The sequence below is a fragment of the Oncorhynchus masou genome, chromosome 13 (assembly GCF_036934945.1).
Source record: "Oncorhynchus masou masou isolate Uvic2021 chromosome 13, UVic_Omas_1.1, whole genome shotgun sequence".
Lineage (NCBI taxonomy): Eukaryota > Metazoa > Chordata > Actinopteri > Salmoniformes > Salmonidae > Oncorhynchus > Oncorhynchus masou.
In genome coordinates, this window is record NC_088224.1 from 5,128,865 (window position 1) to 5,146,692 (window position 17,828).

The following is a 17,828-nucleotide window of genomic DNA, read 5'->3' on the forward strand; positions in this document are numbered from 1 at the left end:
GAGTTTTTCTTAGCCACTGTGCTTCTACATCTGCATTGCTTGCTGTTTGGGGATTTAGGCTGGGTTTCTGTATAAGCACTTTGTGACAACTGCTGTTGTAAAAAGGGCTCTATAAATACATTTATTTGGTTGACCTAAATTACAAAATGACACATTGGTTTCCTTAGTCACAAATTGTAAATTTGACTACTCTGAAGAGAAGGTTTAATGCTAAAAAAGGTTCTTAGAAAATAGTTCTGATCATATAGTCTAGACGATATCCAGAACTACTAAAACCCTGATCTCAGACATTTAGGGTAGTGTGGTGTAGGGTAGTGTGGTGTGGTGTAGGGTAGTGTGGTGTAGGGTAGTGTGGTGTAGGGTAGTGTGGTGTGGTAGAAGGTACTATCTAGGGTAGTGTAGTGTGGTGTAGGGTAGTGTAGTGTAGGGTAGTGTGGTGTAGGGTAGTGTGGTGTGGTGTAGGGTAGTGTGGTGTGGTGCGGTGTAGGGTAGTGTGGTGTAGGGTAGTGTGGTGTAGGGTAGTGTGGTGTAGGGTAGTGTGGTGTAGGGTAGAAGGTACTATCTAGGGTAGTGTGGTGTGGTGTAGGGTAGTGTGTGACGTTTGGTGTTGGTGGGGGCGCGGCTCTGTTGCATCCCGCAGTGTGTGTGACGTTTGGTTTGGCGTTATTTTATGGTTTTAATTTGTACACTTAGTTAGTAAACCATCTGTCAACCATGGCTTTACAGTGGTGGGGCGTTGGACTGGTCGTGTACATACCCGCTACAAACGGACTAAATTATGAAAACACTACTGTCGGAGCATAAACAAGACTAATGTAGTATGAAACCAGTCGATATTGTCTTCACTTACATGATAAACAACAAGGAGCATCATGATGTGCAATAAGAAGCACAAGCTAGCCTTTAGTCCTATGCTATATTCCCTGGCCCTTTACATTTTGGGAGAGATGAAATTGATAGGCAAAACAGTCGTTAGAATATTCAAGAATCTGTTCTAAAGAGATGACATCATTAGCCTACATTGTTACATTGGGATATTAGAATGTAGCAAACTGTAGGCTTGACGTCCCATTATGACAACTCAAAATGAACTACAGTAAACAACGCAATGAGGAAATGACTTATTTGTAGGCTTAGTTAGTAGAGAGATGACCTTCTTGGCCAAGTCTAGCAGATGATATGTTCTAAATATATCACAGTATTTTAAAAATATGTGGACAGTATTATATATATATATATATATATATATGTTTTTGAATAATATAAATTCATGCTTTCAGTGCGTGACCCTAGGGAGGCAACACATACATTCTAAGTCATTTCTCAATTCAGATTTTTATATATTTTTTACTAAACTGTTCAATTAAACTTCAACCAAAAACAATTTTCAGCATTTATCAATTTCTGCAATCATTTCATGATTGGATTCGCATGGGGCAGCGCACAATTGGCCCAGTGTCGTCCAGGTTTGGCCGGGGTAGGCCGTCATTGTGAATAAGAATTTGTTCTTAAACTGACTTGCCTAATTAAATAAACTGTTAAAAATATATATATAATAATAACAACAATTCCACACTGCTGTTGATTTGACTTGCGATTTAGATGAAAAATCATGGGTCAACTGTTGGAATCATGGAAAAATAATGTTTGTTATAATTCTATAGTTAGAATATAAGTGGTCACTTTAAATACAGTATTCAACATGACAACGAATGCAAATGCTAGGGACGAGTTATTGTGACAGGTTAGGAACCAAAGTGTTGTTCAGTATTTCCTATGGGACCCTATAATCTTCGGCTACATTAAAATGTTCTCTTAGGTAGTTAATGTAGCTAACATATTCATGCTTCGCCTATTCCTCTTCCAAACTGTGCCATTGTTCCCCTTTCAAAAAAAAAATAAAGTGTGTGAATGTGTCTACAGTTGAAGTCGGAAATTTACATACACTTGGGTTGGAGTCTTTAAAACTCGTTTTTCAACCACTGCACAAATTTCTTGTTAACAAACTATAGTTTTGGCAAGTCGGTTACGACATCTACTTTGTCCAAGACAAGTAATTTTTCCAACAATTGTTTACAGACAAGTCTTATATTGACATAGGTGCAAGTGCGGGTAGATTTCCACAGCTTCAACTCCTGTCAGTGTTTTATTCCATTGAGATTCAATGTCCGTTTCAGTGATTTAGCTTTTTTCCAATTCAATGAAAACACTGAAAAAAAGCAACAAAAATAGTATATATCTAGAGTCTTCCAATTCAGTGTGACAATCAAATGTCTGGGAGCTGGAGAGTGATAAAGGAAAGAGAGAAACCCCTTATCTCAGCGCCAAGCCGTCTATGCTGTTGTCACGCCAACTTGGTACAAATGGTCGCTCATGGTTTCCATGGTGGGCACTGGGCTCTGTATTTGGGATGATTTCCGTTCCATGAAACACACACTTAAACAAATATTCCCCGTACTAGTAACCAGTACTCCGTGATGGCGAACAAATTCAAGCTTGGTTTCTAAAGCACCCTTATAACAATGGAAACATGGTTCATTCTCTACCAGTAGAAACCTTATCTGACAAACCAAAACAGTCCTTGACGTGTAACTCACCTCTAAGGACGTGTTGGGATGTCTGTATTTATCTGGAAAGAGAAAAGAAAAGTGTTAGTCAAATATACACAAACATACCCTACCACTGCAGCATCACTACATACACACATACCCTACCACCGCAGCATCATTACATACACACATACCCTACCACTGCAGCATCACTACATACACACATACCCTACCACCGCAGCATAACGACATACACACATACCCTACCACTGCAGCATCACGACATACACACATACCCTACCAATGCAGCATCACTACATACACACATACCCTACCACCGCAGCATCACTACATACAGACCGTACCACCGCAGCATCACTACATACAGACCCTACCACCGCAGCATCACTACATACAGACCCTACCACTGCAGCATCACTACATACAGACCCTACCACCGCAGCATCACTACATACACACATACCCTCCCACCGCAGCATCACTACATACAGACCCTACCACCGCAGCATCACTACATACATACATACCCTACCACCGCAGCATCACTACATACAGACCCTACCACCGCAGCATTACTACATACACACATACCCTACCACTGCAGCATCACTACATACACACATACCCTACCACCGCAGCATCACGACATACACACATACCCTACCACTGCAGCATCACGACATACACACATACCCTACCAATGCAGCATCACTACATACACACATACCCTACCACCGCAGCATCACTACATACAGACCCTACCACCGCAGCATCACTACATACAGACCCTACCACCGCAGCATCACTACATACAGACCCTACCACTGCAGCATCACTACATACAGACCCTACCACTGCAGCATCACTACATACACACATACCCTCCCACCGCAGCATCATTACATACACACATACCCTACCACTGCAGCATCACTACATACACACATACCCTACCACCGCAGCATCATTACATACACACATACCCTACCACTGCAGCATCACTACATACACACATACCCTACCACCGCAGCATAACGACATACACACATACCCTACCACTGCAGCATCACGACATACACACATACCCTACCAATGCAGCATCACTACATACACACATACCCTACCACCGCAGCATCACTACATACACACATTCCCTACCACCGCAGCATCATTACATACAGACCCTACCACTGCAGCATCACTACATACAGACCCTACCACCGCAGCATCACTACATACAGACCCTACCACTGCAGCATCACTACATACAGACCCTACCACTGCAGCATCACTACATACACACATACCCTCCCACCGCAGCATCATTACATACACACATACCCTACCACTGCAGCATCACTACATACACACATACCCTACCACCGCAGCATCATTACATACACACATACCCTACCACTGCAGCATCACTACATACACACATACCCTACCACCGCAGCATAACGACATACACACATACCCTACCACTGCAGCATCACGACATACACACATACCCTACCAATGCAGCATCACTACATACACACATACCCTACCACCGCAGCATCACTACATACAGACCCTACCACCGCAGCATCACTACATACAGACCCTACCACCGCAGCATCACTACATACAGACCCTACCACTGCAGCATCACTACATACAGACCCTACCACTGCAGCATCACTACATACACACATACCCTCCCACCGCAGCATCACTACATACACACATACCCTCCCACCGCAGCATCACTACATACAGACCCTCCCACCGCAGCATTACTACATACATACATACCCTACCACCGCAGCATCACTACATACACACATACCCTACCACCGCAGCATCACTACATACACACATACCCTACCACCGCAGCATCACTACATACAGACCATACCACCGCAGCATCACTACATACAGACCCTACCACCGCAGCATCACTACATACAGACCCTACCACCACAGCATCACTACATACAGACCCTACCACCGCAGCATCACAACATACAGACCCTACCACCGCAGCATCACTACATACAGACACTACCACCGCAGCATCACTACATACAGACCCTACCACTGCAGCATCACTACATACAGACCCTACCACCGCAGCATCACTACATACAGACCCAACCACCGCAGCATCACTACATACAGACCCAACCACCGCAGCATCACTACATACTAGAGGTCGGCCGATTAATTGGAATAGACGATTAATTAGGGCCGAGTTCAAGTTTTCATAACAATCGGAAATCTGTATTTTGATTTTTTTTTACCTTTATTTAACTAGGCAAGTCAGTTAAGAACACATTCTTAGTTTCAATGACGGCCAAGGAACGTTGGGTTAACTGGTCTAGGAACATTGGGTTAACTGGTCAAGGAACAGTGTGTTAACTGGTCAAGGAACAGTGTGTTAACTGGTCAAGGAACAGTGTGTTAACTGGTCAAGGAACAGTGTGTTAACTGGTCAAGGAACAGTGTGTTAACTGGTCAAGGAACAGTGTGTTAACTGGTCAAGGAACAGTGTGTTAACTGGTCAAGGAACAGTGTGTTAACTGGTCAAGGAACAGTGTGTTAACTGTGTGTTAACTGCCTGTTCAGGCAGATTTTCACCTTGTCAGCTCGGGGGATCCAATCTTGCAACCTTACAGTTGACTAGTCCAACGCAATAACGACCTGCCTCTCTCTCGTTGCACTCCACAAGGAGACTGACTGTTACGCGAATGCAGTAAGCCAAGGTAAGTTGCTAGCTAGCATTAAACTGATTTTATAAAGAACAATCAATCATAATCACTAGTTAACTATTACACTTATCTTATAAAGAACAATCAATCATAATCACTAGTTAACTATACATGGTTGATGATATTACTAGATATTATCTAGCGTGTCCTGCGTTGAATATAATCTGACTGTAGGCAGAAGCAGGCGCGGCGCGTAAGCACTTTAGTGCGTTTTGCAAGCATTGCGCTGTTTATGACTTCAAGCCTATCAACTCCAGAGATGTGGCTGGTGTAACTGAAGTGAAATGGCTGGCTAGTTAGCTCGCGCTAATAGCATTTCAAACGTCACCGCAGCATCATTACATACATGGAGAATAATACACTAACATACTGCTGCAGCATTAACTACTCTACACTAACATACTGCTGTAGCATTAACTACTCTACACTAACATACTGCTGTAGGACTAACTACTCTACGCTAACATACTGCTGTAGCAATAACTACTCTACGCTAACATACTGCTGTAGCATTAACTACTCTACACTAACATACTGCTGTAGCATTAACTACTCTACGCTAACATACTGCTGTAGCACTAACAACTCTACACTAACATACTGCTGTAGGACTAACTACTCTACGCTAACATACTGCTGTAGCACTAACTACTCTACGCTAACATACTGCTGTAGGAGTAACTACTCTACACTAACATACTGCTGTAGCACTAACTACTCTACGCGAACATACTGCTGTAGCATTAACAACTCTACGCTAACATACTGCTGTAGGACTAACTACTCTACACTAACATACTGCTGTAGGACTAACTACTCTACGCTAACATACTGCTGTAGCAATAACTACTCTACGCTAACATACTGCTGTAGAATTAACTACTCTACACTAACATACTGCTGTAGCATTAACTACTCTACGCTAACATACTGCTGTAGCACTAACAACTCTACACTAACATACTGCTGTAGGACTAACTACTCTACGCTAACATACTGCTGTAGGACTAACTACTCTACGCTAAAATACTGCTGTAGGAGTAACTACTCTACACTAACATACTGCTGTAGCACTAACTACTCTACGCGAACATACTGCTGTAGCATTAACAACTCTACGCTAACATACTGCTGTAGGACTAACTACTCTACACTAACATACTGCTGTAGGACTAACTACTCTACGCTAACATACTGCTGTAGCAATAACTACTCTACGCTAACATACTGCTGTAGCATTAACTACTCTAACATACTGCTGTAGCATTAACTACTCTACGCTAACATACTGCTGTAGCACTAACAACTCTACACTAACATACTGCTGTAGGACTAACTACTCTACGCTAACATACTGCTGTAGCACTAACTACTCTACGCTAACATACTGCTGTAGGAGTAACTACTCTACACTAACATACTGCTGTAGCACTAACTACTCTACGCGAACATACTGCTGTAGCATTAACAACTCTACGCTAACATACTGCTGTAGCATTAACAACTCTACGCTAACATACTGCTGTAGGACTAACTACTCTACACTAACATACTGCTGTAGGACTAACTACTCTACGCTAACATACTGCTGTAGCAATAACTACTCTACGCTAACATACTGCTGTAGCATTAACTACTCTACACTAACATACTGCTGTAGCATTAACTACTCTACGCTAACATACTGCTGTAGCACTAACTACTCTACACTAACATACTGATGTAGCACTAACTACGCTAACATACTGCTGTAGCATTAACAACTCTACCCTAACATACTGCTGTAGCATTAACAACTCTACGCTAACATACTGCTGTAGCACTAACTACTCTACGCTAACATACTGCTGTAGCACTAACTACTCTACGCTAACATACTGCTGTAGCACTAACTACTCTACACTAACATACTGCTGTAGCACTAACTACTCTACACTAACATACTGATGTAGCACTAACTACTCTACACTAACATACTGATGTAGCACTAACTACGCTAACATACTGCTGTAGCACTAACTACTCTACACTAACATACTGATGTAGCACTAACTACGCTAACATACTGCTGTAGCATTAACAACTCTACACTAACATACTGCTGTAGCACTAACAACTCTGAATCACCTTTGAGCCATTCAGGCTGAAAATGACCTCGGCTCAGAGTAAAGGACCTCGCCTTACGATTTATAGTGGAAGACACTATACCACACACACACACACACACACACACACACACACACACACACACACACACACACACACAAGTCCTGAACAAGAGAACACAGGCCATCAGGCCACCCCTCTCCTTCTCCCTCCCCCTCTCTCTTCATCTCCTTCTACCTCCCCCTCTCTCTTCATCTCCTACCTCCCCCTCCTTCTACCTCCCCCTCCTTCTACCTCCCCCTCTCTCTTCATCTCCTACCTCCCCCTCTCTCTTCATCTACTACCTCCCCCTCCATCTCCTTCTACCTCCCCCTCCTACCTCCCCACTACCTCCCCCTCCATCTCCTTCTACCTCCCCCTCCATCTCCCTCCCTCTTCATCTCCTTCTACCTCCCTCTTCATCTCCTACCTCCCCGTCCATCTCCTTCTACCTCCCCCTCTCTCTTCATCTCCTTCTACCTCCCTCGTCATCTCCTTCTACCTCCCTCGTCATCTCCTTCTACCTCCCTCGTCATCTCCTTCTACCTCCCTCGTCATCTCCTTCTACCTCCCTCGTCATCTCCTTCTACCTCCCTCGTCATCTCCTTCTACCTCCCTCGTCATCTCCTTCTACCTCCCTCTCCTTCTACCTCCCTCTCCTTCTACCTCCCCTCCATTTCCCTCCCCCTCCATTTCCTTCTACCTCCCTCTTCATCTCCTTCTACCTTCCCATCCATCTCCCTCCCCCTCCTACCTCCCCCTCTCTCTTCATCTCCCTCCCCCTCCCTCTCCTTCTACCTCCCCTCCATTTCCGTCTACCCCCCCCCCTACCTCCCCCTCTCCCTCCCTCTTCATCTCCTTCTACCTCCCTCGTCATCTCCTTCTACCTCCCTCTCCTTCTACCTCCATCTCCCTCCCCCTCCATTTCCTTCTACCTCCCTCTTCATCTCCTTCTACCTTCCCATCCATCTCCCTCCCCCTCATTCTACCTCCCTCTTCATCTCCTTCTACCTACCCCTCCATCTCCTTCTACCTCCATTTCCTTCTACCTCCCTCTTCATCTCCTTCTACCTCCCTCTTCATCTCCTTCTACCTTCCCATCCATCTCCCTCCCCCTCCTTCTACCTCCCTCTTCATCTCCTTCTACCTCCATCTCCCTCTCCCTCCATTTCCTTCTACCTCCCTCTTCATCTCCTTCTACCTCCCTCTTCATCTCCTTCTACCTTCCCATCCATCTCCCTCCCCCTCCTACCTCCCCCTCTCTCTTCATCTCCCTCCCCCTCCATTTCCTTCTACCCCCCCCCCTACCTCCCCCTCCCCCTCTCCCTCTACCTCCCCCTCTTCATCTCCTTCTACCTCCCACTCCTTCTACAGCTCCTTCTACCTCCCCCTCCTTCTACCTCCCTCGTCATCTCCTTCTACCTCCCACTCCTTCTACAGCTCCTTCTACCTCCCCCTCCATCTCCTTCTACCTCTTCATCTCAGTCTCCTGCTCGCTCTTCTCACCCCTACCCTTCTCTTCTCTTAAACCACAGTATTCAGACACTGCTGTAGATGCAGCAATGAGGGGGAGTGAGAGCCATTTTCATTCTACAGATTGATCTTTAGTGCAGCTTTGTGTATGCATTAATTGCGTCACTAGAGCCGGACATACTGAAACAATCTCCAAGGTTGACTTGTCCAATTCCTTCTGGCCTGAATCAGAATGCAAAATCAAATCAAATGTATTTATATAGCCCTTCATACATCAGCTGATATCTCAAAGTGTTGTACAGAAACCCAGCCTAAAACCCCAAACAGCAAGCAATGCAGGTGTAGAAGCACGGTGCGAATGCAAATGCCTTCTACTGTCTGAAAGATAGGCCGTTGCTGCGACAGTCAGTATGTCATTGTTCAGACAGGTCTAAAGAGCAGTGCCATTGATCAGATAGGTCTAAGCACTGGTTGCCTGGGTGACAGTCAGCCCTGGGGAATAGAGCAAAGTCTAAGAGACTATGGGTTACATAACCATAACCACCTGAACTAGCTGACCCTCTGGTCTGGTAGTAACCTCCTGAACTAGCTGACGCTCTGGTCTGGTAGTAACCTCCTGAACTAGCTAACACTCTGCTCTGGCCTGGTAGTAACCTCCTGAACTAGCTAACACTCTGCTCTGGTCTGGTAGTAACCTCCTGAACTAATAATAATAATAATAATATATCCCATTTAGCAGACGCTTTTGTCCAAAGCGACTTACAAGTCGGCTGGGGCCACTACTTTTACATATGGGTGGCCCCAGCGGGAATCGAACCCACGACGCTTGGCGTTGCACGCGCCATGCTCTACCGACTCACTACTTTTACATATGAGTGGCCCCAGCGGGAATCGAACCCACGACGCTTGGCGTTGCACGCGCCATGCTCTACCGACTGAGCCACACAGGACCAACTAGCTGACGCTCTGGTCTGGTAGTAACCTCCTGAACTAGCTAACACTCTGCTCTGGCCTGGTAGTAACCTCCTGAACTAGCTGACCCTCTGGTCTGGTAGTAACCTCCTGAACTAGCTGACGCTCTGGTCTGGTAGTAACCTCCTGAACTAGCTGACCCTCTGGTCTGGTAGTAACCTCCTGAACTAGCTGACCCTCTGGCCTGGTAGTAACCTCCTGAACTAGCTGACCCTCTGGTCTGGTAGTAACCTCCTGAACTAGCTAACCCTCTGGTCTGGTAGTAACCTCCTGAACTAGCTGACGCTCTGGTCTGGTAGTAACCTCCTGAACTAGCTAACCCTCCGGTCTGGTAGTAACCTCCTGAACTAGCTGACCCTCTGGCCTGGTAGTAACCTCCTGAACTAGCTGACCCTCTGGCCTGGTAGTAACCTCCTGAACTAGCTGACCCTCTGGCCTGGTAGTAACCTCCTGAACGAGCTGACCCTCTGGCCTGGTAGTAACCTCCTGAACGAGCTGACCCTCTGGTCTGGTAGTAACCTCCTGAACTAGCTGACGCTCTGGTCTGAAGGTAACCTCCTGAACTAGCTAACCCTCTGGTCTGGTAGTAGCCTCCTGAACTAGCTAACACTCTGCTCTGGCCTGGTAGTAACCTCCTGAACTAGCTAACCCTCTGGTCTGGTAGTAACCTCCTGAACTAGCTAACACTCTGCTCTGGCCTGGTAGTAACCTCCTGAACGAGCTGACCCTCTGGTCTGGTAGTAATCTCCTGAACTAGCTAACACTCTGCTCTGGCCTGGTAGTAACCTCCTGAACGAGCTGACCCTCTGGTCTGGTAGTAACCTCCTGAACTAGCTGACGCACTGGTCTGGTAGTAACCTCCTGAACTAGCTAACACTCTGCTCTGGTCTGGTAGTAACCTCCTGAACTAGCTAACACTCTGCTCTGGCCTGGTAGTAACCTCCTGAACGAGCTGATGCTCTGGTCTGGTAGTAACCTCCTGAACTAGCTAACACTCTGCTCTGGTCTGGTAGTAACCTCCTGAACTAGCTGACCCTCTGGTCTGGTAGTAACCTCCTAAACTAGCTAACACTCTGCTCTGGCCTGGTAGTAACCTCCTGAACTAGCTAACGATCTGCTCTGGTAGTAACCTCCTAAACTAGCTAACGATCTGGTCTGGTAGTAACCTCCTGAACTAGCTAACACTCTGCTCTGGTCTGGTAGTAACCCCCTGAACTAGCTAACACTCTGCTCTTCTCTGGTAGTAATCTCCTGAACTAGCCAACACTCTGCTCTGGAAGTAACCTCCTGAACAAGCTAACACTCTGCTCTGGTCTGGTAGTAACCTCCAGAACTAGCTAACACTCTGCTCTGGTCTGGTAGTAACCTCCTGAACTAGCTAACACTCTGCTCTGGTCTGGTAGTAACCTCCTGAACTAGCTAACACTCTGCTCTGGTCTGGTAGTAACCTCCTGAACTAGCTAACACTCTGCTCTGGTCTGGTAGTAACCTCCTGAACTAGCTAACACTCTGCTCTGGTCTGGTAGTAACCTCCTGAACTAGCTAACACTCTGCTCTGGTCTGGTAGTAACCTCCTGAACTAGCTAACACTCTGCTATGGTCTGGTCTGGTAGTAACCTCCTGAACTAGCTAGCGCTAGGCATCTGCCTAATAAACCTCACGTCTTTCTCATCCTGACATAATCAGCGGCAGGACAAGCAGACGTTCCTTGCCAAAATACCTCAATCAGGCTCTGATTTAGTCAAAAGGGAAGGTTGTTTTTCATGTTCTGATGCCTGATCTTATGAAAGGTGTCTAAAGCACACTTAGAGACTGTGCTCTGGACGTGACATTACGTAGGTTTGACAACCCAAAATACAACAGAAACCAGCCGGTGTCACATTATGTCTCTCTATCTAATGGCCTCTCGTGTTGTGTATCAACAGGGGGAGAGAGTGGAGGTTGTGTGTGTGGCAGAGGGGGGAACAGTGCAAACAGGAAAACAAGCCCAGTGCCAGAGGTGGATCGTTCCACCTCAAAAAGCACAAGAGGATTTCCACACCCACAATCTCAGATTGTTCTGAAATCATTCATTGTTAGAAACAAATACAGAGCCTTCAGAAAGTATTCACTCCTTGTCTTTTTCCACATTCTGTTGTGTTACAGCCCAAATTTAAAATGGATTACAATTGACACAAAACACCCCATGTCAAATTGGAGTAGTTTGTTGAAATTTTTACACATTTAAAACTGAAATGTCATATTTAAAGTTTAAATGTCTCAAGTCAATAATTATTCAAGCCCTTTGTTATGGCAATTCTAAATTAATTGAGGAAAATGTTTCTTAACAAGTCACATAAGTTGCATGGACTCACTGTGTGAAAGTCTTTAACATGATTTTTGAAAGGCTACCTCATCTCTGTACACCACTCATAAAGATAATTGTAAGGTCCCTCAGTCAAGCAGTGAATTTCAAAACACAGACTCAACCACAAAGACCAGGGAAGTTTTCAAATGCCTCGTAAAGGGCACCTATTGGTACAGTAGATGGGTAAAAAAAAAATACTTGAGTATCCCTTTGAGCATGGTGAAGTTATGAATTAGACTATGAACATGGTGAAGTTACGAATTAGACTTTGAATGGTGCATCACTAACTCAGTTGCCAGAGAGGAAGGAAACCTTTCTGGATTTCACCATGAGGCCAATTATGACTTTTTAAAAAACAGTGACAGTTCAATGGCTGTGATGGAGCCCCACTGTGAAGGCGTCATAAGACCCATAAAACCTAGGGGTCAAACAGGGAAATGGTTCCAAATGTCTTTCTATCATTCATTTTACCTGAAGGGAATTTTAGTAAACACTTGTGTAGGCTTACCTTGGCGTGACGTTTTGATACCCATGTAAATTGATAACCATTGTTGTGTTCGGTGGGTTCCTGCCTGTACTAGACTAGTTGTTCTCGGGCTTACTACTTCGCAATGTAGACCGTGGTGGTTAGCTAGCTGGGCTAGTTAGTTATTTTAGCCTGCTAGACAGCCTAGCCAGTTAACTTTAGCTGGCTAAGACAACTGTGCATACTCCGGTAACATCATTTGACAACTGGTTAGATGGTGTTATGCATTTCCAAAACGTTGGTTTACTTCAAAGTAGCTGTAAGCTAGGCGTTGATAGCAACTGGCCGACTCATGCAGTGCTACCTAACGTTAGCAGGCCAGTAGGGCTAACTTTAGCAGGACAGTTGGCTAGCTTCCTTGCAAGGGGATTTGTAACAATAAATTCATTAAATATTTACTTGTAAATTGGCATAAAATTACATTGAAACCAGTAGTCACGAGTGCAAACGATTTGATTTAAAAGTTATTTCTGTTGGAGTTTGGCTTGCCGGGTCCAGAATATTACATCACACACCGCAAATATTTGTTTTACGGTGTTACGTTGGCATTCTGATCAGTTTTATGTAATAACTTGGAAAAATAAAAATAAAAAGTTACATCATTTTGCATTGAGACTTTAGATGTAAATCCATATGTGGTTACGTTTATGCTACCTACACTAACTAGCTTAATGTCGAGCCGGCAGAAGAATAAAAAAAGAAGGGAAAAAAGGGAGGAACGTATACAGTCCTAATAAAATAAATCCACCAGCATTTTACAAATTTGGGACAATTTAGGACATTGCACACCGCATTCAGCGAAGGGTGTGCAACATCCTAAGTTCTCAGAAAACTGATTTTTAAATCATGGTAGAGACTCCGATGACCACTGGGACTCCAAAGACGCCACAATTCAAGTCCTGCATCCCCCAGTCATTCAAATGTAGGAACTGGTTCTTCCAGTCTGACCCCTGCTGCTAACTCTCTGGCTCCACACCCACCCCTGCCAAAATACATAACTGCAGACCTGAATGTACCTTAGGGCCAAAAGAGAACAACAGGGAGGCGTCATTGTACACTGTGCCACAAGACATCTCCCATCACCTGCAATAGTTGTGCTGTTACCGTCTGCTTCACAGCAGAAATAGACTGCTATGGGACTTGGCATCAGCAGCACAATCGTGTTTAGAGGACAGTGGGTGTTCTAAATACTGTAACATGAATTGTTTCACTTCGTGTGGTTTGTGCACCTATGGCATTAGATCAGTGGTGGCTGCTGACTTGGCCCTTATCTGCCCGAGTGGCGCAGCAGTCTAACACGGAACCCACACCGGCTGCGCACATGCGCCATCGTGCATAAATGTATTTTGTCCCCCGACACCAAACGCGGTCACAACATGCAGGTTAAATATATCAAAACAAACTCTGAACCAATTATATTAATTTGGGGACAGGTCAAAAAGCATTTAACATTTATGGCAATTTTGCTTGTTAGCTTATTTGTCCCATTTAGCTAGCTTGCTGTTGCTAGATAATGTTTATATCCCAGGACAAATTGAGTTGTTATTTTACCTGAAATGCACAAGGTCCTCTCCTCCACCAATTAATCCACACATAAAATGGCCAACCGAATTGTTTCTAGTCATCTCTTCCTTCCAGGCTTTTTCTTCTCTTGAGTTTATATTGCGATTAGCAACTTTCATAAATTAGGTGCATTACCACCACGTTCGTCTTTCAGTCACCCGCGTGGGTATAACCAATGAGGAGATGGCACGTGGGTACCTGCTTCTATAAACCAATGAGGAGATGGCACGTGGGTACCTGCTTCTATAAACCAATGAGGAGATGGCACGTGGGTACCTGCTTCTATAAACCAATGAGGAGATGGCACGTGGGTACCTGCTTCTATAAACCAATGAGGAGATGGCACGTGGGTACCTGCTTCTATAAACCAATGAGGAGATGGCACGTGGGTACCTGCTTCTATAAACCAATGAGGAGATGGCACGTGGGTACCTGCTTCTATAAACCAATGAGGAGATGGCACGTGGGTACCTGCTTCTATAAACCAATGAGGAGATGGGAGAGGAAGGACTTGCAGTGCGATCTGCGTCAGAAATGATTTTTATTTTAGCCCTTGGCAACGCAGACGCTCGTTGGTGCGTGCAAGTAGTGTGGGTGCAATAATTGAATAACAGATTTCTGAATTTATTTTGCAGCGCGCGAAGCAATCGGTGTGGTCAGCGTGTAAGTCACTGCATCTCAGTGCAAGAGGCGTCACTACAGACACCCTGGCGGCATCTCAGATTAGTACCTTTTATGTAGGGAAACTAATGATCCATCATGTATGACATTCCTGGGAGTGTGTAAACTAAAACTATACTATAGAGAACATAGCATTTTTCTATGTACTGTACTTAAAATCGCCCACATTTGGGACACTTCATACTAAGTATTATATAGCGCTCTCATTCTTGAATGTATCAGTCTGAAACTTGGCACACACCGTTGCTCTGTTGTGGACAACAAATTATCCACAGCTTTCTCTCTCTAAAAGATGATGCAACAGATTTTTATTTTATTTTACCTTTATTTAACTAGGCAAGTCAGTTAAGAACAAATTCTTATTTTCAATGACGGCCTAGGAACAGTGGGTTAACTGCCTGTTCAGGGGCAGAACAACAGTTTTGTACCTTGTCAGCTCGGGGGTTTGAACTTGAAACCTTCTGGTTACTAGTCCAACGCTCTAACCACTAGGCTACCCTACCACCCCAGATCTATTGTGTTATTTTCTCCAACATTCATTTCACATCTCCACAAACTTCAAAGTGTTTCCTTTCAAATGGTATCAAGAACATGCATTTCCTTGTTTCAGGTCCTCAGCTACAGGCAGTTAGAATTGGGTATGTCATTCTAGGTGGAAATTGAGATGAAGGGTCGTATCCAGAAGAGTTTGGAGGAGAATGATGCCTTACAACCTGAATGGAGGAAGCTTTTTGTAAGAGGTCGTCCACGGACACAAGTGTATTACCAGGAATGCACATCAAGCCTAGACGATAGTGCAGACCTAGCGACCGTTATCAGCTGCCTGGACAAAATAAATATATACGATGCCTAAAGAAAGTATTCATACCCCTTGACTTACTCTACATTTTCTCCTCTGCTTTGCTCTATATTCCCTTTCTTTTTCTCAAAAAAAACCAACTCCCTCGTCCTTCATGATGACAAGTATACCCAAAATAGGATGCAGCCACCACTTACCCTGATTCAGATGACCAGATGACCATCCTACCCATGCTAGATTACGGAGACATAATTTATAGATCGTCAGGTAAGGGTTCTCTCGAGCTGCTAGATGTTCTTTACCATTCGGCCATCAGATTTTCCACCAATGCTCCTTATAGGACACATCACTGCACTCTATACTCTTCTGTAAACTGGTCATCTCTGTATACCCACTGGTTGCTCATTTATAAAAACCCTCTTAGGCCTCACTCCCCTCTATCTGAGATATATTCTGCAGCCCTATTCCTCCACACACAACACCAGTTCTGCCAGTCACATTCTGTTAAAGGTCCCCAAAGCACACACATCCCTGGGTCGGTCCTCTTTTCAGTTCGCTGCCGCTAACAACTGGAACAAGCTGAAAAAAACACTCAAACTGGACAGTCTCTTCAATCTCTCCATTCAAAGACTCAATCATGGACACTCTTACTGACAGTTGTGGCTGCCTTGCGTGATGTATTGTTGTCTCTACCTTCTTGCCCTTTGTGCTGTTGTCTGTGTCCAATAATGTTTGTACCATGTACTGCTGCCACGTTGTGCTGCTGCCTGCTGTGAGGTGCTGTCATGCTGTGTTGATGCCATGCGGTGTTGTCATGTGGTGTTGCTGCCATGCTATGTTGCGGTCTTAGGTCTCATTATGTAGTGTTGTGGTGTCTCTCCTCATGATGCGTTTTGTCATATTTTTAATCCCAGCCCCCGTCCCGCAGGAGGCCTTTTGGTAGGCCATCATTGTAAATAAGAATGTGTTCTTAACTGACTTGCCTAATAAAATGCATTGCAGGTCTGTAAACCAATTCAACACATGGCAGAAATAAACAATATGGCCACTCTGGTTGGTGCAGGATGTCTCCAAACGCTTGTCCTTGGGTGCGAGAGGAAAGTATAGCTTTTATTATCACCACGGATTATGGAATTATAAATACAAATATTTTTGTATCCAATGCAAATGTATCCTAACCACTTAGATATTTTCACCTTAGGTAATAATGCAAATAGTGGACCCTAGATAGTAATCAAAAAAGGCTAGTAGGACCAAAATGTATGAATATTTTGACAGACATTGTGTTGTTTACCTGTGCTGTCTTGGTGGTGCAATTGAACTGTTCCATCTCTCAGAATCCGTACATCGCCAGGTCCTTCAATCCTTCTCGTCAAATCCCCAACAGATGAGCCAGAAGTCTGGGAATTTCTCCTGCGGTGTTTCCGAGCCAAAGTTCTGCAACATTGGTAACAAACAGCCCATGCCTGCTCTTCGTTGATCGGCTGGCTGTACAACGATAAAATCTCCTCCAAGGAAAGATCCTCCGCTCCATCGGCGATATCCATGTTCAAGTCCCAGGAGTAGAGATACTGGTCAACGCGGATATATTGGAGAAGCGTTGGTGAGATTAACATTCCGTCCCCGGCCGTCAGGCCATCTTCACACCATAATATTATATTCACGTAAATAATGGCAGTTCTCGAGAGAAAAACAATATATAGATGTATGAGAAACGCGTCTTGATACTGAAAAATAGATTGTTACGGCCGTGTTCCTCAACCGTCTCTCATCCACTGATTTCACGTACAGGGGTTTATTATGGCCGCCAACAGAGAGGAAGAGAAGCGAGAGGATTTACTCCGCCCAAAATCTGTCTCCGTGAGCTAAAACCTTTTTGTATGAGGGTCTACGAGAGAGTGTCGAATTACTTGAGGCTTATTTGATCGAATATACATTCGTAATGTTTAGTCTGTTACAAATGTACTGATATAAGTGGGTGCACGTGACATTTCGGAAA

At 44.6% G+C, this 17,828-nt stretch overlaps 1 protein-coding gene across 1 annotated transcript in view; it reads right to left on the bottom strand.

The window, feature by feature from the left end:
• LOC135551665 (protein spire homolog 1-like) overlaps positions 1-17,609 on the bottom strand; it is a 123,184-nt gene extending 105,575 nt beyond the window's left edge. The window contains exons 1-2 of the mRNA XM_064982843.1: positions 17,124-17,609; positions 2,598-2,629 (exon numbers count right to left, since the gene is read on the bottom strand). Of these exons, the coding sequence (XP_064838915.1) occupies positions 2,598-2,629; positions 17,124-17,445 (354 nt within the window). The 5' untranslated portion in view covers positions 17,446-17,609. The remainder of the gene's footprint in view (positions 1-2,597; positions 2,630-17,123) is intronic.
• Positions 17,610-17,828: the final 219 nt, after the last annotated feature.